At 36.6% G+C, this 24,626-nt stretch overlaps 1 protein-coding gene across 1 annotated transcript in view; it reads right to left on the reverse strand.

The window, feature by feature from the left end:
- The window catches only part of LOC150085636 (attractin-like protein 1), a 585,126-nt gene that overhangs the window by 15,959 nt on the left and 544,541 nt on the right, over window positions 1-24,626 (reverse strand). The window contains exons 26-27 of the mRNA XM_090374629.1: window positions 15,544-15,622; window positions 694-813 (exon numbers count right to left, since the gene is read on the reverse strand). Coding sequence (XP_090230755.1) covers window positions 694-813; window positions 15,544-15,622 — 199 coding nt within the window. The remainder of the gene's footprint in view (window positions 1-693; window positions 814-15,543; window positions 15,623-24,626) is intronic.

Raw genomic sequence — 24,626 nt, forward strand, 5'->3', positions numbered from 1 at the left:
TCCTAGCATTGGGGTACATGCAAGTATACATGCACCTGTTCTCATTCTTAGTTACCCTAACACAGCCCATTTATTTATTTGTTCCGTGATGACTGGCACAGGTCCCTGAAAACCCCAGCACCCCGCCCTCCAATCTAAAAGAAGCAGTGTAAGATTTACTTTCACCTCTATCTCCGGCTACCGTTAATCTTTTAGTATGTGAATCCCCCCCAAGCTAGCAGTTTTCTAACCCGCCTTGATTGCATCAGCAAATATCCTTTCATCCCTTCTATTTAAGTGTATCCCATCCCTGTAGAAGCAGTCTCTCCTATTAACAAGGGTTAACAGGAGAGACTGTTATCAGACTAAATATTGAGCTATTTCTGGGTGTAACCATAGTTGGAAGGTTAAATAATATTTACCCCAGAGGCTCACATCTGGTGAGTAGGGGCTTGGCACACCACACCCATTATTAGCCATATGGTACAAGGAAGCCTCAGGCTTTCTTGTACCATATGGCTAATAATAATAAATAATAATAATAATCAAACAGTTTATGGATAAGAATATTCGGATAAAAATAAATTTTGAAAAGAATTGATGTAATTTTTTGTTATGATCCAAATATATATTTGGATCATGATATGTTTAACAAAAATTAAATATGTTTAATAATAATTAAACAATATATTCGAGTTATAAATGAAATCTCACCTTTTTCCTTCCATCATCTGCATTAGACATGGATGATATGCTGATAGGCTGTCTTTCAACCTCAACAGCTACTCCTGCAAATGGTCTGCTAGCCATTTGCTCCATTTCTACAAATAACCGCTACAAAAAGAAAGAAAAAAAAAAAAAAAAAAAGGACTTTATGGCATATATAACAAAAGAAAAAGCAAACTATGAATTAATTATAACCTGTTCAATATAAGAAATTGCATGGGAATTTTGGCAATCAGAGTAAAGGACTTATGTGTTTGTTCTTGTAACTTTATTTCTGGCTTGTGTGTTATTTGGATTTTAGGAGCATTAGCAACTAAGGCCATATTGCTTAGGGGATATGCGGTGGTCATTCCCTGACCTTTCCGCATCCTCCGTATTTGGTGGTGACGGGCTCGAACCCCGGTCTAATCAAGAAGCGTGTGCTACGCACTGCTGCTCCTTCCCACCTGGCTACGGAGGCGCCACTTTATTTCTGGCATTGATCAGTTAGATGTCATTTGGATTATTGTGAGAGAGACAAGCATCACATATTTATAGTCATCAGTCTTATCTCAAATCAACAATTTACAGGGGTTCATTATGTTTGGGATACATCTCACTCTACCCTAACACTGCAGGGTGGTTAAGGGATAAGTTGCAGGCCACAACACCAGCATGTGATGGTGTAAGGGATTGCCTTAATGACAGAGAAACCTTGTCTACCATGGTATGTAAATCTGAGTGTTGAAGGTAAAGAAAGCCAACACGAGAAACTTTTAGCAGTCAAACATGTTTCCTGGTGCCGCAGCTTCTCCCTGCATTCTTGATAAACAGATGGTGCGTGTTATCGGTAGTGGCAGCATAAGTCGACAATGATGTATTGACTGGTTTTTTCTCATTATTAAAAGCAGATTATTGAAGTTCATGAGTATATTGCCTTAGAGGCACACCCTCCAAACTGCCTCAGTCTTAGGGTGTTTATTCCCCATTCCCACTGTTTTAACCTGATAGGAAAAAGACTTCTAGTGCAACTACCGATACTAATAAGGGTATCCAATCCACGTGTTTTACAAGTTTTGCAGCTCTGGTGAATGCAAAGTTTTCAGCTATACTTAGCCACTTTATTGACTTAATTGTTATATTATATTTTCTGTAAGTAGCTTATAGACCTAGTTAAGATCCTTGGTTTATTCTGAATTTAGATAGTGAAATTTTGGAAGTTAATTAATACTTAGTGTCCATAGATTTACCGTTCGTAACTTGCTGCCATTGTTATACAATACAACGTTATATCCCGTACTAGATAGTGTTAGCTTAGTATGGGATATAGTATAGTATATAGTATCGATTAATCAGTAAAAGGTATTAATCTTGTTAAACTTCATAATCAATTAAATTGTACTTTTTTAACCAAATAGCAACTTAGATTTTTTTTAGATTTAGATTTAATTTTATTGAAATTAAATCTAAATCATGATTCAGATCAGAGCAGCAAAGCAAAAGGCTCAAGCTAATGAGAGTGCTGTGGCTCAGAGGAGAACTGGGGGGGGGGTAGTTGCCCTCTGAATCGCAGCCTTTTAAAATGCATTTCTTGCTTGATGTTTGTGGAGCAATCAGGTACAGGACATGATATTGCCGAGGGGAATGTCTGTGTGCGTGATGTAAAGAGTGTGAGGAAATCAGGAGAAAACTCAGCGTTGTTATGGGCCTATATGAGAGCTTGAAGGACAGGGTGGATGCCCTCAAAGGATCTAAATTGATGGGCCCATCAAGTTCTCAGCTGCCTACATCAAGGCCAGAGTTTGCACTTGATCATCACACAAGACAGCAACAACCCCCCTAGGCAGAATGAGCTCAGGGGAGAACTGAGGGGGTGGGGGAAGTTGCCCTCTGAATCACAGCCTTTTAAAATGCACTACTTGCATGATGTTTGTGGAGCAATCGGGTATGGGACATGATATTGCCATGGGGGATGTCTTTGTGTGTGCATGATGCAAGGAGTGTAACAAAATCAGGCGACAACTCAGCTTTGTTATGGGCCTATATGAGAGCTTGAAGGACAGGGTGGATACCCTCAAAGGATCTAAATTGAGGGGCTCCATCAAGCTCTCAGCTGCCCACATCAATGCTAAAGCTTGCACTTGGTCATCACACAAGACAGCGGCAACCCCAAAAGCAGAATGCACTGGCCCGACAGGAACTAGTAGTTGTTGGTGACTCTAGTGTCAGGGAAATGGGGAACATGCTTTGTAAAAAGGATGTATGTCTGCCAGGGGCCAAGGGTGGAGATGTTGTAGAGCAGATATCATCTTTTAAGGGTACAAAAGGTGATATAGTTGTACATGTTGGCACTAATGATATTAAGAGTAGGAGACCGGCAGAATTACTTAAGTACAGGTCACTGTTGAAAAAAAGCCGTGAATTAGAGTTCAATTTGAAAGTGTCTGCAATTCTGTCCAGACACGATAGGAGGGAGTATATGATGAGAGCTTTGTCGATCAATTCGGCCCTGGAAAGATTGTGCAAGGCTCAAGGGGTAGAATTTTTTTCAGCCTGGTCAGTACTTGTTAACAGAAAGGACTGCTTCTACAGGGATGAGATACACTTGAATAGAAAGGGTGCAAGAATATTTGCTGATGCTATCGAGGCAGTGTTAGGTGGGTTGGAAAACTGCTAGCTTGGGGGGGATACATGGACTAATAGATTAACAGTAGCTGCAGGCAGAGGTGAAAGTGATTCTTGCACTGCTTCTATTGGAATGAGCACGCAGCCTGGAAACAAGATGAATGAGATTTCAGAGACTGCTGGTAGTAATTGTGGTACAAGTAAACATATGGGTTGTGCTAGGTTAGCTAAGAATAGGAACAGGTGCATGTATACTTGCATGTAGACCAATTCTAGGAGTTTGGTAAATAAATTTGAATTTGAGGTGTTGGTCAAAACATTAAAGGCTGATATTAGTGGGATATCAGAGACTTGGTGTCACACAGAGACAAGGAATGCAGAACTGGAATTTGGGGAGTACAATGTGTACAGGAAGGATAGATAGGATAGGAAGGGAGGAGGGGTTATACTATTAGTTAAGAAACACAAAATCTAAGGAGGTACAGCCAGTAGACATCGCTGGACAGTGCAGTGTCGAGTCAGTTTGGTGTGACATAAGCACTGGGAGATCAAAATTGAGAGTAGGTGTGTTCTATAGCCCTAATGACACTGATGAGTATAATAATAAACTATACAGGGAAATAGAGTGTCTTATAATGGGGGATTTTTAATTTCCTGGATACTGACTGGACTCACACACTAGCAAGGCTTTTGAGGATTTATTGGATGGTTGTTTTCTTCATCAGCATGTTCAGGAGGCAACTAGAGGGAGTAATACTCTTGATCTGATTATCAGTAGTGATTTCTCATGCATTAAGAATCTGGAGATAAAGGAACCACTAGGTGACAGTGATCACAGTGTACTGAACTGGGATTTACTCAAAGAGGTAACTACCATCAAGAGTAAAATGAAGGGTTTTTGCTTTCGTAAAGGCAACTATGGCGGTCTGAGACAGTATTTAAATTCTATACGGTGGGATCAACTGATGATGTTACCAACAGAAAATTCAAAATGGGAAGCATTCAAAGAATTAATTTTTGGAAGCTACTAAGCTTTACATACTAACTAAGAAATACTGTTCAAGGTTTTGGCCTAAATGGATGTCAGATGAACTAATGAGACATGCGGCAGAGAAGGAAAATGCATGGGATACATATAAGTTAATGGGTGACACGGAAGCCTACGATAGATATAAGCTGGTCTGTAACCAAGTCACAAAAGAGGTTAGGCAAGCAAAGGCAGATTATGAGAAATCTTAGGCAAAGGATGCAAAAAAAAACAACAAAGAGTTCTTTACTTATGTAAACTCTGGAGGGAAAGGGATGAATCAGATTGACTTACTTGATATCAATGGCCTGACTGTTGATTATCTTGCTCAGAACAGACTGAATGAGTATTTTGCATCTACATTCACACATGAGGAATCCTGTAGGGAAGTGGAGGACAGAAGCCTTTTTTTTTTTTTTTTTTTTAAATTTAAGACAACACTTTCAAACCTAGGCTGAAGCCTATCCGTGGTTATGGTTACAAAGCATTAACTAATTACAGAGCATAAAGTTCAATTTTGGTTAATATAAAAATGTTAATACAGTCAAACTTGGTTCTAATGAGCATGAAAATAACGAGATCACAGCTGTAAAGAGCAAAAAGATGATGATTTTAATTTTCACATATTCCCATACAATCACACACTGTTATAACGAGCATACTACATGGATATACCAAACAAATTTCGGTAACTAAAGAAACATTCTAAATTGCTTGGTTGGTCGAAAAAACCCAATTCTTGGAATAGGCGAAAATGAAAATGGCGACTTAACTTTATGACCACCTACATTGGATTAGAAACCAGTTTATGATCATGTCCTTCTGGGGACGGGGGTTATACAATAGTGCATTGGCGTTCTGCTTGCCACATTACCATATTTACAGATTGTCTTGTATTCGCTGAACCATAAATTTATTTTGAGATTTCTAAGAACTTTGTATGCAGATCACTTTATCATTTTAAAGTAAAATGAGTTAGAAACAAACCCTTCCTTAAACATGTCTACTAACAATAGAAAGTGTCTCGATTCGCAAAAAAGTAAAAATTATTCGTGGGTTAAACGTGGTGCAAAAAATGTTGAAGTGTGCAAAATGTTTTCTTTGTCCTCTTCAAGTGTATCTACAATGTGGAAGAATAAAGATGTTTACATATCGGAACTGGAAAAGAACATAACCTAAAAAAAAATTTAGATAGTGCGAGGTTACAAACGTTGATGAAGCATTGCTTCAATGGTTCACCACACAAAGAAATGCTGGATTTTCAATAGACAGTCTGAACTTGAAGGCTCAAGCGGAAAAATTTGCTAAACAATTTGGATGCGACGATTTTATGTGTAACAACAGTTGGCTGGATCAATTTAAAAAGCGACATAACATCATTTTTGCAAAGATTAGTGGAGAATCTCGATCTGCAGATCCAATAATGGCAAATGAATAGATTGGCCATGTTTGGGCAGAAATCAAGAAAGATTTCAATGACGAAGACATCTACAACGCTGATGAAACAGGACTTTTTTATAATTGGACACCTGACAATATGTTTAAATTCAAAGGGGAAAAATGTGTTGGCGGAAAATAATCAAAGGCTCGCTTGATGGTGCTTGTAAGTGCAAATATGACAGGAACTGATATATATATAAAAAAAAACAACTTTGTTATCGGAAAATTGTGAAAACCTCGGAGTTTCAAAAACGTAAGGAAACTTGCTGTGGATTACACTGCAAACAAGAAAGCTTGGATGACTTCTGATATTTTTCAGCAATACATAAATGACTGGAATAAGGAGCTATTCAAAAAGAAAAAAATATTTTTTTGTTAGTTGATAACTGTCCTGCACATCCCCAGATTCAAAATTTGTCTAACATTAAGCTAGTGTTTCTGCCCCCTAATGCAGCATCAATTTTACACCAAATGGAGATAGGTGTAATCAAGAGTTTGAAGGATTTTATAAAAGATTTTTAGTTCTACATCTGATCAGTCAAAGAGAACAGAAACTTACTGAGCCTATATCGATATTGGATGCTAAAAATTTGTATGACTTATTAACTAGTGGTCTTCCTACAGAGAGTGACATTGTAGATGCTGTGTTCAAAAAAGACGATAATTGTGATGATATGACAATTGAAAGTGAATTGAAATCAGAGCCGACAATTTCACAAGCTCAAGGTGCAATGGACACATTAGTCAAGTAATGAGACTTTTAACGCATTGAATGTTTTAAGGAGAAACTTAAGAAATATCAAAGTGAAATGTTTAAAACAAACATTAATTTTACGATTCATAAATAAAGACTAATTGAAATCGTGTTTATTATTAAATAGTATTGTTTTTAATTACAGAGAAAAATTGTGTTTAGTATTACTTGTATAGTTTTAAAATTTCAGACAAATAAATTGTGTTTAATATTAAGCGTACTGTAGTTTATACAAGCATATTAATACAAATAATATGTTAATAAAAATAATACAAATATAATTAGATCTTAAAGATTTTACTTCCAGCAATCTTAGTGAGAAGAGTTATCTCTATTACCTACTTGAATTGCAGCATGTCTTCTAAAAACCACTGCAACATATTATTATAAAATAAGTAAATAGCTGTCTATCCGTGAACATGATCCAATGTCTCTCCCCTACCAGAGTGCTTACAGACAACTCCAAATTCATTCTTAAATCAAGATATTGAATGCAAACTAACATAACACTTTCCGTGGTCTCATCTTCACCTCAACTGCAGGTACCTGAGTCCAAGAGTCCAAACCGAAAAGGCCCATAAGATATTTCTATCCCCACAGCCCTCCATGGCCTGTTATTAAAAAAAAAAGGTAGCATTCAACCCAAACTGCAACCAAGTTCTTTTCCGAGTATCTACTATATCCATATTTGGAAAGAACATATAGGTTTGCCTAAATTTATCAGATTCTTGCCACTTAATTTCAAACGCCTCACATATTTGTTTTTTCCTTTTGCTTTATATCAGTTCTGGTGTCCTTCCTTCATCTGTTCAAGATGTCACACCCATAATAGTTTTCTTTATATTCCTTCTTGTATAATACATAAAGCCAGACAGTAAAACTTTATACTGAACTGGCAGCCTACCACATATAATCTGCAAGGCCTTTGTCGAGACAGTTCAGCAAGATGAGTAATACCAAGCACGGCAAATCTTTGTGCCTGAAATAAATACTAGTTAATGATCATCTTATCAATTTGATGCACCCATGATCAGACAAATAGGCACTCAAAGTAAATTTAAGGCACGGCCTTTAATGCAATCCCTTTTTACAACCCACCGGAGCTTGGCCCAAAGTGTCCTAATTTTTGTTTTTTAAAGTATTTTGCATGTTCCGTGAAGAACAATCTTTCTTCAAGCACTAGGCCTAAGTATTAATAGTAGTGGCATGTGATGCAAGAAAGCATGTGTATGAGCTTATGCAGCATCAGCCAAAAAAAAATATCACACCATTCCCTCCAAATGCCTGTCCAGTTCCTCCTTAAATTTATTCAACCTATCAACTTCCATAACGACAGATGGAAGTTTGTTCCAGCAATTAACCACCCGCTGGCTAAAGGCAAATTTCCGCACATCTATTCTACATCTGTCTTTTCTTAATTTGAATTTATGCCCCCTTAGGTTCGCAATCTGAACAAGTGGAATGATCCCATCAGAATTCAGCGTGCTCAACCGATTCAAGGCCTTATACACCTCAATCAGATCACCGCGCAGGTGCCTAGTCTCCAGCCACTGCAATTTGCAGAAGTTAAGCCTCTCTTGGTAAGAGGATCCCTTCATTTCCCTCACCAATCTTGTTGCCCTTCTCTGTACATGCTCAAGTAAATCTACATCCTTCCTAAAATGAGTACAGGTCTGGAGGCCTGCGTACAGGCCTCCAGACCTGTATGGCATGGCCTGACCATTGCCCTATACCATTGCCCCAGAGGAATAATCACCTCCTTTTCCCTGCTAGCAAAATTCCTATATATCATTGACAAAACCCCATGCAGACAGGCTGCCAGGGCAGCCTGTCTGCATTGCTCAGAAAACTTCATATCTGCCTGCACAATTACTCCCAGGTCTTTTTCATTTTCTACCACCTTAAGTGTAGTACCACACAGTTGGTACGTTTCTCTGGGGTTACTTCTACCCATATGCAGTACTTTGCATTTGTCAAGGTTAAACTTCAGTTGCCACTTCTTAGCCCATCTGCCCAAATTATCTAGATCCTGTTGCAGTAGCACACTGCCATTACTTTCATTAACAACCCTGCCAACCTTTGTATCATCTGCAAACTTCGACATTAAGCCTGATATACCTTCATCAATATCATTGATAAATATACAAAACAACAGTGGACCCAACACCGAACCCTGTGGGACTCCACTAATAACATTAGGCCATGAAGAGTAGCACCCATTGATTACCATCCTCTGTCTTCTCCCACTTAACCATCCTTTTATCCATTGTAGCAACTTACATTTAATACCATTTTGCTCCAATTTCTACAATCGTCTTTCATGCGCAACAGTGTCAAAAGCTTTCCTGAAATCCAAATATATGATATCAAAATTATTTTTTGCATCCAGTTCCTTTGTAACCACATCATAATATCCTATCAAATTTGTCAGACAAGACTTTCCCTTAACAAGCCCATGCTGTGTCTGAATTATCGCTGCAGCCTTGTCTAGATGATCCTTCAATGCATCTTTAACCAGTGACTCCATTATTTTACCCGGAACAGAAGTTAAACTAACTGGTCTGTAATTACTCGTGTCACCCTTCGATCCCCCTTTGTAAATTGGAGATACATTTGCACATCTCCAGTCCGTGGGAACCTCCCCCGAGTCCAAGGATGGTCTCATAATTATGGCTAAGGGATTGCACAGTTGCTTTGCCGCCTCCTTTAATATAACTGGATAGATCCCATCCACCCCAGGTGCTTTTCTTATGTTTAACTTCAACAATTTCTCCTCCACTTTGCTCTCAGTTATTACAAAATCATTAAGTATCCTGCTACAATTTGATAACCTTCTGCCATTTTCAAACCTTAATAATTCCTCATGTGTGAATGTAGATGCAAAATACTCATTCAGTTTGTTTGCTATCAGAGCAGGATCATCAACAATCGAAACATCGATGTCAAGTGGACCAATCAGATTCATCCCCTTCCTTTTAGAGTTTTATATAAGTAAAGAAATCCTTGCTGTTTTTCTTAGCATCTTTTGCCAAAGATTTCTCATAATCTGCCTTCGCCTGCCTAACCTCCTTTGTGACCTGATTGCAGACTAGCTTATATCTGCCATAGGCTTCTGAGTCGCATGATAATTTATATGCATCCCATGCATTTTTCTTCCCTGTTATGAGTCTCAATATTTCTTAATAGGTATGAAATTTTTAGTATCATCCACGATTAATTCCTTGAAAGCTTCCCACTTAGATTTTACTGTTGGTAACATCGTCAGTTTATCCCACTGTACAGAATTTAAAAACTTTCTGAGACCACTGTACTCACCTTTACAGAAGCAAAAACCCTTTCCTTTACCCCTGATGGTATTAAAAAGCTTTAAGTAATTCCCACATCAGTACACTGTGATCACTGCCACCTAGTGGTTCCTTTATCTGCAAATTCTTAATACCAGAATAATCACTGCTGATAACCAGATCAAGAGTATTACTCTCTCTGGTTGCCTCTCGAACATGCTGCTGCAGAAAACAATCATCCAATAAATCCACAAAAGTCTGACAAGTGCGTGAGTGACCAACACACAAGTTCTGGTCAATATCTGGGAAGTTAAAATCCCCGATTATAAGACATTCTGATTTACTGGCCCACTCTATTTCTTTCTATAATTGTTCATTGTACTCATTCGAGTCATTAGGCCTATAACACACGCCTACTCTTATTTTTGCTTTCGCAGTGCTTAATAGGTATGAACCAAACTGACTCAACGTTGCACTGTTCATCTGTATCAACTGGGTGCACTTCTTTTGATTTTATATTTTTCTTAATTAACAGCATAACACCTCCTCCCTTTCTATCCTATCCTTTCTGTACACATTGTACTCCCCAAATTCCAGTTCTGCATTCCTTATGTCAGTGTGACACCACGTCTCTGCTATCCCAACAATATCTGCTTTTGATGTCTTGACCAACACTTCAAATTCATCAAATTTATTTACTATACTTCTAGCATTGGTATACATGCAAGCATACATGCACCTATTCCTAGTTACCCTAACACATCCCATATACCCACCTGTTTCACAATGACTGCCATCAGTCCCTGAAACTCCAGCACCCCTAGCTCCAGGTCGCTACTTATTCTAATAGAAGTTGTGCAAGAATCACCTTCACCTCTGCCTGCGGCTACTTTTATCCTTTTTAAGTCTGTGAATCCCCCAAGCTAGCAGTTTTCCGACCCACCTAACACTGCCTCGATAGCATCAACAAATATTCTTGCACCCTTTCTATTTAAGTGTATCCCATCCCTGTAGAAGCAGTCTCTCATGTTAACAAGTACAGAGCAGGCTGAAAAAAATTCTATCCCTTGAGCCTTGCACAATCTTTCCAGGGCCGAATTGATCGACAAGGCTCTCATCATATACTCCCTCCTATCGTGTCTGGGCAGAATTGTAGACACTTTCAAATTCAACCCTAATTCTCGGCTTTTGTTCAACAGTGACCTGTATTTGTTAAGTAATTCTGTCGGTGTCCTACTCTTAATATCATTAGTGCCAACGTGTACAACTATATCACCTTTTGTGCCCTTAAAAGATGATATCCTATTTTGTCATTCTAACGTACCAAACTGAATCGTCCAGGAGCCTCACAGTCGGTGCTCTGTTAATACAAACGACCTTTCAGCAATATGTTGACTGTCTTGTCCTGGGATATCTGCAGCTTATAGTCTGCTCCAATTTTCCAATTCAGTTAGAATTTCTTCAGATCTTTTCTCTAATACAGAATGAGAATTTCCAAATACTAAAATTGCTAAATCACCAGCAGCATATGCATTCTTTTTTATTCCTTCTTTCTCATGAAGTAAGAACTCATCAAGGACTGTATTCCATGCAAATGGACCAATAACCGACTGAGGACAACACCTTTGTACTACGTTCTCAAATTTAGTAAATATATTTTCTACACTCACTTTACTATTATTAAAATACTCTCTAAATACTTTATATAACAAAACACAGCACTCTGTAGCTCTTATATGAGCAAGATGCCGTCCCATCACAACCTGTTGAAGGCAACCTTAAAATCTATAAAAATTCCTAGCACATTCCTATACCCACAGCCTGAATCAAGCTATGTACAGCATCCTCTGTTCCATAACCTTTTTTAAAAACCAAACTGGTTTGCAGAGGATATAGCCTTCATATTATAACTAATCATTAAGGATTTTTTTTTTTTATATAGACCCCAAGCATGAGAGGTATTAGAACCTATAGTACTTAGTACCATGCTTTTGGGTTGGAAGTTGAGAAGATGAAATTTGTTGACATTGGACTTGAACTTCTGTAGACTGTAATTTTCAGGAAATACAGTATGAAGGAAGGTTGTTCCAGAAAACTGCAGTTGAATGAATAAACGAGGAAGATGAGAAGTTGGACAGTAAATGAATGTTGGCAGCACGTGTTCGGACTGTTTTGAAAGAGAGAGTGGAAATTATAGAAGCCAATTCAGAAGAACAGTGCCCATGGAAATATCTGTAGAAGAGGCATGCAGCAGAAACAGTACGTTTATGAGACAGTGAGTGGAGAGACCCATATGAGGAATTGGTAGCAGATTTTCGAGAAGTTGAAGCTGATTGAGCAGGGCAAGGTTTCTCAAAATGGAAACTGAAATGCAATGTGCTATCATCGGCAAAACTATGGATAGGATTTCCAGTCAATGGAAGAAGGTCATTAATATACAAGAGGAAAAGAGTGGGGGAAAGAACTGAACCTTGTTGGACACCGGCATTAGTGGAGAAGTTAGAAGACAGAGAGCCATCTACCATCACCCTCAGTGAGTGATCAGAGAGAGAGAGAAAACTGGATAACCAATTACAAAAAGCAGTTGGCAGACCATAAGACGGAAGCTTGTTTAGAAGACCTTTATGCTGAACACGATCGAAAGCCTTTGAGATATCTAGAGCAGCTACTTGTGTGTCACCAAACTTTTCTATTGAATTAGTCCATAAATGGATAACATAAGCCAGAATATCACCAGTGGATCGACACTGATGGAATCCATACTGGCGATCGTTGATCAGAAGGAAGGTTTCTAGGTAGTTTAAAAGTTGGCGGTTAATTGATTTCTCCATTATTTTAGAAAAAGTAGAAGAAATTGCAATGGACGATAATTGGATGTGAGGGATTTGTCACCCTTTTTAGGAACTGGCTGGATATGAGCAAATTTCCAAGCAGAAGGAAAAACACCTTGGAATAAGAAAGTGAAAAAAGGTAGCAAAGAACAGGAGTAAGTTCAGGAGCACAGAATTTGAGAACAAGTAGAGAAATACCATCGTGACCTGGAGCTTTCTTAGCATCAAGATTTGTCAAAATCCTTCTGACATCCTTTTGATGGAAGACCACAGGAGGCATTGAATGATGCTTGTTAGGAATGGTGAGAGGTGTTTTAACAAGATCATTAATACATGAGTTGGAAAAAAATGGGATGCTAGCAGGTCAGCTTTATCCTTGGCTGAAGTGACAACAGAACCATCTGGTTTGGATAGAGGTGGGAGAAGAGATGGGCAAAAGTTGCGGCCAATAGCTTTGGCAAGAGACCAAAATCCTCGGCTACCATTAGAGCAAGAAGCAAGTTTTCTATAATGTTCAAACTCTAGTTTGGACTGAGTAATAACTGCTTTACAATTGTTGCTAGCTTTGGTGTAGGCAGAAAATGAAACTAAAGAATTAGAAACTAGCCAATTACGATATGCAACGTTCTTCTCTTGAACAGCCTTAGCACATTTATTGAAAAACCAAGGTTTAGATAAAGAACAAGATTTTAAAGTTGAGTGTGGGATAAAGAATTCCATTCCTGCAAGAATAATTTCACTGACAAACATTGACATCAGAAGTGGCAGCTCCGTAGGCAGGTGGGCAGGAGCGGCAGTGTGTAGCATACGCTTCTTGATTAGACCGGAGTTCGAGCTCATGACCACCAGATACGGAGGATGCGGAAAGGTCAGGGAATGACCAGAGAGTATAACAAATGCAGAGTTGGGGGGGGGGGGGGGAACCACCGGTGCCACTTGACAACCAACAATATACACTATGGCCTTAAATACTCAAGATAGAACTAATTTTTCCTTGACAATGAATTTTCTTGAGAAGCACTACTTTTAAACAAGTAACATCATCAAAAGACTATTCTCTTATTAATACCAAAGTTTTACTTTTGATAGTTAATTTTTCTAGTCATAAAACACAGAAGAAAAAAATAGTCCTTAATTTACAAATTTATTTTATAGGTCGTAGAGCTTGTGTTATATTAAAGATTCATAGTTTTAACTTTATACTGCATGGCAGTTTACAAAGAACTGCTTCATTTATTCTCAACAGATATCAGAGATTCAACTGAATCTAATATTGTGAAATTCTTTGCAACTCATTGCCTGGCTTTTCAAACAAGTAATGCTCCTCCATTAGAGAAGCCTGCTCTTACTAATTCTCAGTTCAATACCACAACCCAAACAGCACTGTTTTAAGGCTACTTGGCCTCTCCTCAGCATGTGGATAGCTAATAACCCAGTTGACATATTTACACAATAGTCAACTAGGTTCAACTGGCATGAGAAATGCCAAAAGAGGAATCATAGAATAATAAAGATTAAGGGCTATAAAGTTTTAAGCTATGAAAAAATTGAGACTATACTATAGTTGTGCACATAAATCATTGTAAAATTTGAATTTGAAACAAACTGAAGCGTGTGAATAAAGCATCATTATACATCAGTTCATATTTTGCAATCCTTCATGAATTGCTACTTGGCTCTTATACTAAGAATTTTCTAATTGTTTTGGAATCAGCAGATCGAGAGAGAGAGAGAGAGAGAGAGAGAGAGAGAGAGAGCATGTGTGTGTGTGTGGGTGTGTGTGTTTTTCGCTCTGAGTTGGTAGCTCACCACCTAGACACAGGACATTACCCATCCTTTGAAAATACCATAATCTCAGATAAACGACAAAACTTAAGCTAGAAACCAGTGAAACTCTAGCCATAAGATCAACAAACAAATCAATAAATATACATAGACCAATAATAATTTCAGAGTGGGATCTAAAACAAATATCCTACAAGTTCAAATCTAATAACAAAATATAACAGTACCCCCCCCCCCAACTCAGGACCTCTGCTAATGGGTAGTCACACACCTGGATTTCTGAGTGGAAACTTTCATATTCTTTCCTCTAAATAACATTTAAGCTGTTCTTAATCCCTAGATTTTCAAATTCCCAAACTATTAGTGAAATACGAGGGAGCAGGAATTTTCCTTCTATCCTGCTCTCTTCCTTTTGCTAAACCTCCCCTCCTACGCTTTTGAAATAAGACAATGGAATGTGCCTGGGCTATATATACAGCCTTTGACACGTGCTCGCTTCCCCTTTGAAGATGGTATAGATGAAAAGCCCCCATCGAGCTATGGGTAATCTTCTCCCATTACTCTCAATTATTTGCCATGCATGGATTTAGGGTAATAAGCTTATTTTTATTCCTTTGTCTTGTTGCAAGGTTTTTCCCTTCCTAAGCAGGTCTTTGAAACAATTTCCATCTATTTTGATTACATTTTACGTCGATGCAGTTATTCCTGGAAAATATCTCAGGTAAGAGATTTCATGCCTTGAAATATAATCTTAAGATCCCATTTATTATATTTAGTATTCTATTTTTATTTTTGATTTGATTAAATTTCAAAACATTGATTTAAATTCAAAATGAGGACTCAGATTCTCTACAAGAGAAAATTACAGTAGTATATCATCTGTCCAATTTCACAAATTTTAGTGGGTCTCAATCATAAGTTGTCTGTCCAAAATGTCTAGTAAAGTTTCGAGATAGTTTTTATGCAATGTCAATATTTTTAATTAGACCAGAAATATATATAATTAATAAAGTTAAAAGTAAATTTTAAAATCTATTATTATTTATTACTGATATTTTTAAATTAATTTTAAATGTTCAAAAAAAAAAAAAAAAAATTCAGAGAAATGCATACCTGCCTTCTCCTATAGAGATCATATTTCTGCTTAATTTTCCATAAAATTGCAGCAATGATAAGGAGTGAAAGGAAGCAACTAGTGAAAGAAATGAAATAATGTAACTGCAGAAGGGCAATTTTTATTCATAATATTGTTCTCAAGAGCATAAATCAAAAACAAAATTAATTCATCGTTGATAAAAACCACATAACAAATAAAATACATCCACTGTTAAGTATATATTAAAATCTAAGAACACGTACAAATTACGAAGCATAACAATAAATAAATAAAACTAAGCAGTGGCTTTTGACCTCATATACTCCAGTTTTCAAACATGAACTCCAGTGCAAGTCTATATGTAATACAAGAAATCTGCAACTTCTTCAGTGACGGAAGGTGGGAATCATGTGATCCTCAGCTAAGTTTACATTATAAGGGTGCAAAAATTCAATGTTCATAAACATGTACTTGGATTATATCACAGAAGTAATGTGCCCTCCCAAACTCTTGCCAATGCCCATCAATCTTGCTATAGTATAACTGTTACAAAGATATTAAGTCAAATATTAAACCTTTTCACGAATAAGTTTTTGAAGAATGTGAGAGCTGTGCTAAATTTTCTGACACTGTATTTTTTGTAGTTACTTTTTTTAGCAAATAAAACTGCCCATTGTTTTATATATGATATTATATTTGATAAATATAATTTTATATATTATTTTATATATGATAAATAATATTCATTTATCCTTATTTTACTAAAATGGAATATTTTATTATATTTGGTGAAATATATACATATATTCCCACATTGTTTCTAAATCACACCGATAAAATTATAGGGATAGTTCTACATGACAAAACATGCACAATTCTAAACAGTTACAGAGGTATGGGTGTTGGATTGGAATTTTAATAGTTGGTTTAAGGTACACATCACACTACATTCCAGGTGCATCAAAAAAAATTCAATGACTTTTATGCATGAATCAAGAGCATTCTGTCATAAGAATCTGCCATATTACCAATTCAATCCTCCAATCAGTGCACAACAAACATAACATCCACTGCTCCAATTACAACATACAGTATATGATAGCCTATTTGATATAATAATTTCCCGATTTCTATTGGTGCAATTTTAATGAAATTTGGGAAAGCTGAACAAATTGTTCTAAAGAAGCCGTTCTAAAATGAATTGAATTGAATTGAATAAAATCGAATTGTTCTAAAATTTCATGAAAATTTATCAACTAGGAGTTGAGTAATTACATGTAGATGGATGGAGATATGCTAATATCTTTGTCTGTCTGTGTATTATTGCTAGATTTCTATTGATCTGATTCTAATGAAATTTGGGATGATGCATGATAAGTTTCTTCAAAAGAGTTAAATATAAAATTCCATCAAAATCCATTTATTGGGTGTGGAGTTAGTACATGTGGACAGATGGACAAAGAAATAATAATTGTTGGATTTCTACTGAACCGATTTTAATGAAATTTAGGCGGTTCAACATATTTTTCTAAAACAGCAAAATATAAAATTTTATGAAAATCCATCCATCAGAAGTCAAGTTATTACATGTGAACAGACAGACAATCATGGTGAAGAGAACAGGTGCTTTTTTCTAATGTGCCTAAGAATGGCTATGGAGTTTTTAATAGTAATAAATAAATAATAATTTAAAATAAAATGAAAGTAAGCAAACATACACCTAGTAAAATGTTTATTCATACCATTCAGAAACCCTATAATTTTTCTCACTTTATATCACTTTTTACTTGTGATACACAGAACTACTCTTACAATTTTATTGGTGTTGAGAGAGAACACATGCATACATATATGTGGAAAGTGAAATTATTTTAAAGTACAATTCTCTTTAAAGGATGACAAAGAATATAATATTTTGAGGAGGTAAAAAAAAAAAAAAAAAAACACACCTACATATTCACAGCATAAACTCTTACTCTCTTTGATAGGATATTTTTGCATATATTTCACATTGTGAAGTCAAGTCTACAGGGATTTTCAGTGTTGGCAGATCATCTTCCTCCTTTTGAACTGTTTCTTCTCTTCCATAAAATCTTCTTCAGCCTGTCTTATGAGTGCCAGTGCCATATGGAAATCTGACAATTCCAGTTTTTTATTCCTAGTTCTTTATAAATTATGTAAGCATTGTACATCAACATATCTAATAGATGTAAAATGTTTTTTTCAATGAATTTCTTTCACTTTGTGTGAAGGATATTTGCATGTTTGATTTGAATACAAAACCCATACACTGGTTGTAAAAAATAACACATTCAGGTTTCATTTGATTTCTGCTAGTGTGACGATATATTTCATTTATTCAAATTATTTTGCCTTTGTCCATTGTTGATAATGCATGAACTCCTTTTCTGTCATGCCATTTCTGTTGGACAGTAAAACCTTTTAGAAAAAGTTTTATTGTCCAACAGTTTGCTTTTTCTTTTAACCATAGTGTTTTGGCATTCCAATTATTAGTGAAGAATGACTGCCTTTTTCTTAAATTGCGGTTTCATAAATACTCCACAAGAGATCATGATAGTCACAAAATTTCATAATTTTCAATTTCTGGTAGCATATATATACACACACATGATAGAATCAATAATATACCCAATCTCACAATCATACAACAAATAACTTCACCCCAAAATGATGATGTTTGGAAAGAAGGAAAATACTGCTGGAACTTCAACCTTTCTTTCCATACAACGTTACTCTCATTAATAAAGAAATTTCAAAATAGCCTCAGTAATTTTTGGTATATAATTTTTAAATTATCATGAACTTACAGATTTTCAATTTGATGAATTTGAAGTGCTAGTCAAGCCATCAAATGCAGATACTGTTGGGATATCAGAGATGTGGTGTAACACAGATATAAGGAATGCAGAAATGCAATTTGGGGAGTACAATGTGTATAGAAAGGATAAACAGGATAGGAAGGGAAAAGGGGTTATGCTGTTAATTAGGAAACACAAAATCTAAGGAAGTGCATCCATTTGACATAGATGGCCAGTGCAATGTTACGTCAGTTTGGTGTGACATAAGCATTGGGAAAGCAAAAATGAGAGGAGGAGGAGTGTGTTATAGGCTTATGACACTAATGAGTACAACGAACAATTGCACAAATAAATAGAATGGGCCGGTAAATCAAAATGTCATATAATAGGGGATTTTAAATTTCCAGACATTGACTGGAACTTGTGGGTTTGTTGCTCACACACTAGCAAGACTTCTGCGGATTTAACTGTTTTCTGCAGCAGCACCTTCGAGAAGCAAATAGGGGGAGTTGGATTCTTGATCTGATTATCAGCAGTGATTATTCATGCATTAAGAATATATGCAAATAAAGGACCCACTAGGTGGCAGTGTACTGATGTGTGATTTACTTAAAGAGGTAACTACCATCAGGGGTAGAGGGAAGGGTTTTTGCTTTTGTAAAGGTGACTACAGTAGTCTCAGATAGTTTTTTAAATTACACAGTAGGACCAATTGATAATGTTACCAACACAAAATTCTAAATGGGAAGCATTCAAGGAATTAATCTTGGAAGCTACTAGGCTTTTCATACCAACTAAGAAATACTGTTCAAAGTATAGGCCTAAATGAATGTCAGATGAACTAATGAGACTTGTGGCAGAGAAGAAAAATGCATGGGATGCATATAAATTATCAGACGACACAGAAGCCTATGGTAGATATAAGCTAGTCACAAAAGAGGTTAGAAAGCAAAGGCAGATTAAGAGAAATCTTTGGCAAAGGATACAAAGAAAAACAGTAAAGACTTCTTTACTTATGAAAGCTCTAGAAGGAAGGGGATGAATCAGATTGGTCCACTTTATATCAATGGTTTGATTAATGAGGATTCTGCTCAGGTAGCTGACAAACTGAATGAGTATTTTGCATCTACATTTACACATGAGGAATTCTGTAGGAAGGTGGAGGTGAAATTGTTGAAATTAAACATAAGGAATGCACCTTGGGCAGATGGGATCTATCCAGTTATATAAAGGAAACCCTTAGCCATAATTATGAGATCATCCGTGAATTCAGAAGAGGTGCCACGGACTGGAGATATGCAAATATATTCCCAATCAGAAAGGGATATCAAAGGGTGACAGGAGTAATCATATACCTATTAGTTTAACTTCTGTTCTGGGGGAAAGTAATGGAGTTACTACGAGGACAATAATGGTCATGGGATCTCTGCATTTCAATCGATAGACAAATCGTCGCAAAGGTGAACCGATCGAAGGACCAAACCACCCTCCTATCCTCCTTCGATTTGGTCCTTTGATTGGTTCACCTCTGTGATGACTTGTCTATCGATTGAAATGCAGAGATTCCATGACCATTATTGGCCTTGTGGTCCTCTGTCGATATGGGGCATAATGGTCAGTCTATTATTTTAGTTACTTTGTTTTATTTTCGTAGTTTGTTTAGTCTCTATTGGTGATATTTCATGTATCTTGGAACTGGCACCTTATCGGGAGCGCCACTAAATTCTATATAATTGGCTTTTTTAATGGAATTTCTAAATTATTTGGAGACTTTCGGCTACAATTTTAGTCTCGTTACTTTTGCTTTCCCTTCCCTTCCCTGTTGATTTAACTATTATGTTTAATTTTCACTCAATAGTTTTGCCATACTACTGGCATATGTTTTAATTTTATACTTAATATCGGTTATGCATTGGGCATCATGTGGAGGATTGTGTATTTTTCTGCCTCTAATGACAGTTTTATATTTATATTCTTATTTAATTTATTTTTTATCTTTATTTTCATAATTTTACTAACTATGTCAATTATTCAAATATATATATATATATATATATATATATATATAAGTAATTTGTGGCATTTTCCTGAGATAACTGCACACAAAGAACATAGTATATTCTTGCAGGCAATCTTTACAGTATACATACATGCTACACCAGTGAACTGTTGATGTGGGTGACTGTTGCTATTCCTTCATTTATCTCTGGCTAGAATCTCAAAGCAGTTCAATACCCAGAATATCATATCTGACTGCATAATTACCCTGGAAACTTTTTTTCATTTTTCACTACATTGAGTGTGGTACTGCAAAATTGGATGTTAATCTGGGCATTACTGCTAACCATATACAGCATCTTGAATTTGTCAATATTAAACTTCAACTGCCATTTCTCAGCACATCATAATTTTCTTAGATCTTGTAGTAATTGCTTATCTTGATTACTGTCAACCCCTGCTAACCTTTGTGTCATCTGCAAACTTAGACATTAAGCCTGATTAACCTTCATCAATATCATTAACAAATATAGAAAACAGCACTGGGCCCAGCACTGAACCCTGGGGAACTCCACTAATAACGAAAAGCAGTATCCATTAATAACTACTCTGTTTTTTTTCTACTCAAATGTCCCGTTATCTGTAGGTGTAACTTTTCCTTAATGCCATACTGCCTAATTTGTATAGCAGTCTTTTATGTGCAACAGTATCCAATGCTTTCCTGAATTCCAAGTATCGCCACTCCCCGACTTAAGAGTTGTGTTCCACGGAACTCTACGTGTCGGTATTTCCCTAAAAATGCTTATGCAGCACTTGCAAATCTGATCGAGCAAATTTGATTGAAGCAAAAAAGAAATGTTTAACAAACATGTAAATAGAATTATTTATTCACTTTTTTTTTTTATCTCATGCGCATGAAAAATTACAAAAGTGTACAAAATTACAAAAAGAGAGAGGAGACAGGCATAATGTCAGCTAGTTTAATCTTTCAAGCACTGTTGCCAGAATTAACTCTCCAGCTGATAAGCATGCCGCTGCTGAAGTTGAGAGCTGTGGAGATTTAGAAGGGGTTTTTTCCAACATAACACAAAATTTCTCTGTTGCTGCAGAATCGGCACTGGCAGCTTCACCGCATACTTTAATGTTTTGGAAATGAGCACGATGCTTGAACCTATTAAACCACCCATTGCTTGCCATGAACTTGGCTTGGGGTTCGCCATACTTATCCTTAATATCTTCATAAATACTTCTTGCTTCTGCTTGAATGGACATTGGACTCAGAGGCACTTGCTTCTGAATCTGATTTTCCATTGATATTATTAATAGCTTTTCCATCTTTAATATAGCACTTGAATGCTGTTTTGTGATCACTGCTGATCTTAAATGCGTTGATCCTTTAACAGGTTCTTTATACGTGCACTGTCCATTAAAACAGTATTCACTGTTGAAGCAATGAGACCTAATTCCGAGTAACAGATGACAAACTTTGTCTTGCTTCGTACTTCTCAATAAATCATCTTCATTTCTAAATCAATTTTGTTTCATTTCCTAGCACTGTGAGCACTTGCACTTTCTGTTGGTCCCTTTCCCTTCACCATTGTAATAAGTAAATAGGAATGAAGAGAAGATTCTGAAAATTTATTTAAGTTTTTTATATGACTGAAGATTTCAGTGAAGGAGAACTCATTTCACCATAATACCATAATGTAAAAACCCACAGAATTCCAGTTATCGGTATTATTGCAAATGCAATAAGATAGTTTACTACCCATTTATAATAGATTGCACTAACAGAAAAGCCCAATAAACCGGAAAGTGCAAATTGTTTTTATTGTTTTATGATAGTGACCTCCAGGAATGTGTTTTAGAAAAATATCACAAAGGCATTCAAAAATTGATTCTTATAATGGAACATATAATAACGATGAGAGGGTAGTGCAATTTCCATTATTAAAATGACCTTGTAGAGAGATAAATAGCTTAGTTATATAACGCAAATTTCAACTTCCGAGGTCTTGGAACAAATCACCAAAAAAAAGCAATGTGTTATTGGGTTCACATGATATTTTCACGATACCTCCATTTATTCCTATGGGATGCAAAATACGTTTCCACGATTTTCTAAGTTTGCACCGGCCAGCAGAAACTTTGTAAAGTTGAATTTCTGCAAGTCAAGATTATGTAAGCTGGGGAGTGGCTGTATATGATATCAAAATTATTTTTGTATCTAGGTCCTTTGTTACTGCATCATAGTATCAATCAGTGTGGTCAGACAAGATCACCCTTTAACAAATCCTTCCTCTAACTAGACTATACTAGATTCCTGTCTAGTTGGTCCTGTATTACTTTTTTAACCAATGACTCCATTATTTTCCCTGGAAGAAAAGTTAAGCTAATAGGTTTTTAATTACTCATTTCACCTTTTTATTCCCTTTGTAAATTAGGGATGCATTCCCACATCTCCAGTCCATAAAGATCTTCCCTTTAATCCAGAGATTCTCTCAAAATTATGGATAAGGGTTCATCACCTCCTTTGCTGCCTTTTTATGTTAAGTTTTAACAATTTCCCTTCCACTTTCCTCTCAGTTATCACAAAATCATTTGGCCCCGGGTGCCAAGCGATTATAGTGCGTTTCATAAAGTGATCTTTTCAAAGAGCTTTTTGCCCTATAGAGATTTTTTTTTTTGTTCTGATTACCATTTTCCTCATTTTCTACTCGAGTAGCTCTTTGACACTACAGGAAGTAGGCAAAGGCCCAGAAGTGAAAGACACCTTTCTGTTTCTTTTTCATATCTTTCCTAACACAACTAACAGACACTTGGTCACTTCATGGCACTGCTTCTGCCTCCCTGTGGCGTGGCCAGTAACCTGAGTGGTGAAGACAAACCCCCAGGGCCAAAAGGAGCCAGCATGGATAAAAATTCTTATCCGCCCTTAGAGCCTACAAGCTCAAGACCTGAAACTTACATTGACTATGATACCAATCATGACTTAGGTAATGACAATCCAAAGAGACAGGAGACCAATCACATGGAGCAACCCCTGCCCATCATTTTTAATTTTCTGCTCACTCACTGATCAGCCTATGAGCAAACTGTCTCCCTCCGTTATACAAAAACATCTGAAGGTATTGCTGGATCTACCAAGACTGCTAAAAGGTTTCAATCAGGTGACATTAGTGGGAACTACGAACCACAGGCATTTGGAGAAGCTTTTACAGCTTACAAACTTTGCTGGCATTCCAGTAAAAATATTTCCTCATGCAACCCTAAATTCATCTAAGGGTGTCATATCCAGTTGGGATCTTTTACATGTCACAGAGGAAGAAATAACCCAAGAACTGCAGGGACAAAATGTAATTCAAGCAAAATGTATAATGACTAAAAAAGATAATCAACTTATACCAACCAGAAATATTATTCTCACCTTCAATACACCCGACTTGCCCTCTGTAAAAGCAGGTTATTTACTTTGCCGCATTCGCCCCTACATTCCCAATCCTTTACGATGCTACAAATGCCAAAAGTATGGCCACTCACAAACTGTATGCAGAGGAGTTCCTGTCTGCCCTAACTGTGGGCCCTCAGATCATATACAAAGTGAGTGTATGACCACAAAAATGACCTGCCCAAATTGCAAAGGTGATCATCCTGCATATTCCAAAACATGTGAAAAATGTAAAACTGAGAAAACAATAGTAAAATACGTGGTTGAGAACAAAGTAAGTTTCCAAGAAGCGAGAAAACTAGTTGTACCTACTATAAAAACAAATATGTAACCTATGCCAATGCATAAAAAAGTATCAAACAGTCTCCACTCAAACCGATGTCACAGTTCCCACTAATTAATCAATTTCTAATTGGGCTAGAAATATCCTCTCTGAACAACAACCGAGTATACGTAAGCAACAACCCAAACTCTTAGATCAGGCAAATAATACTCCTCTGACGATACCAGCGGCATCTCCTCCTTCAAAGAATGCTATCGTATCCCATACTACAAACTCAAATGCAATTAAAAATATCCAGGACACAACCATGGACACAGATGGCACATCAATACAGGAAGATCCTGTTTTAGAAATCTATGCTGAAGAGGAAATGGACATTGGCCAGCCAGTTTTCTCCAAAAAAGATAAACTAAAACGGGAACATAATAAGCCAGTCACCTTCAAAAAGCAGTCAGATACAGCTCCATCAATTAAACACAAATAATGCCTTGTATTTTACAATGAAACTGCAGAGGTTTTCATTGCAACACAGATGACATCCATGATCTAATT

This window comes from Mastigoproctus giganteus, chromosome 5 (assembly GCF_048544385.1).
Source record: "Mastigoproctus giganteus isolate SK-2022 chromosome 5, ASM4854438v1, whole genome shotgun sequence".
Classification (NCBI taxonomy): domain Eukaryota; kingdom Metazoa; phylum Arthropoda; class Arachnida; order Uropygi; family Thelyphonidae; genus Mastigoproctus; species Mastigoproctus giganteus.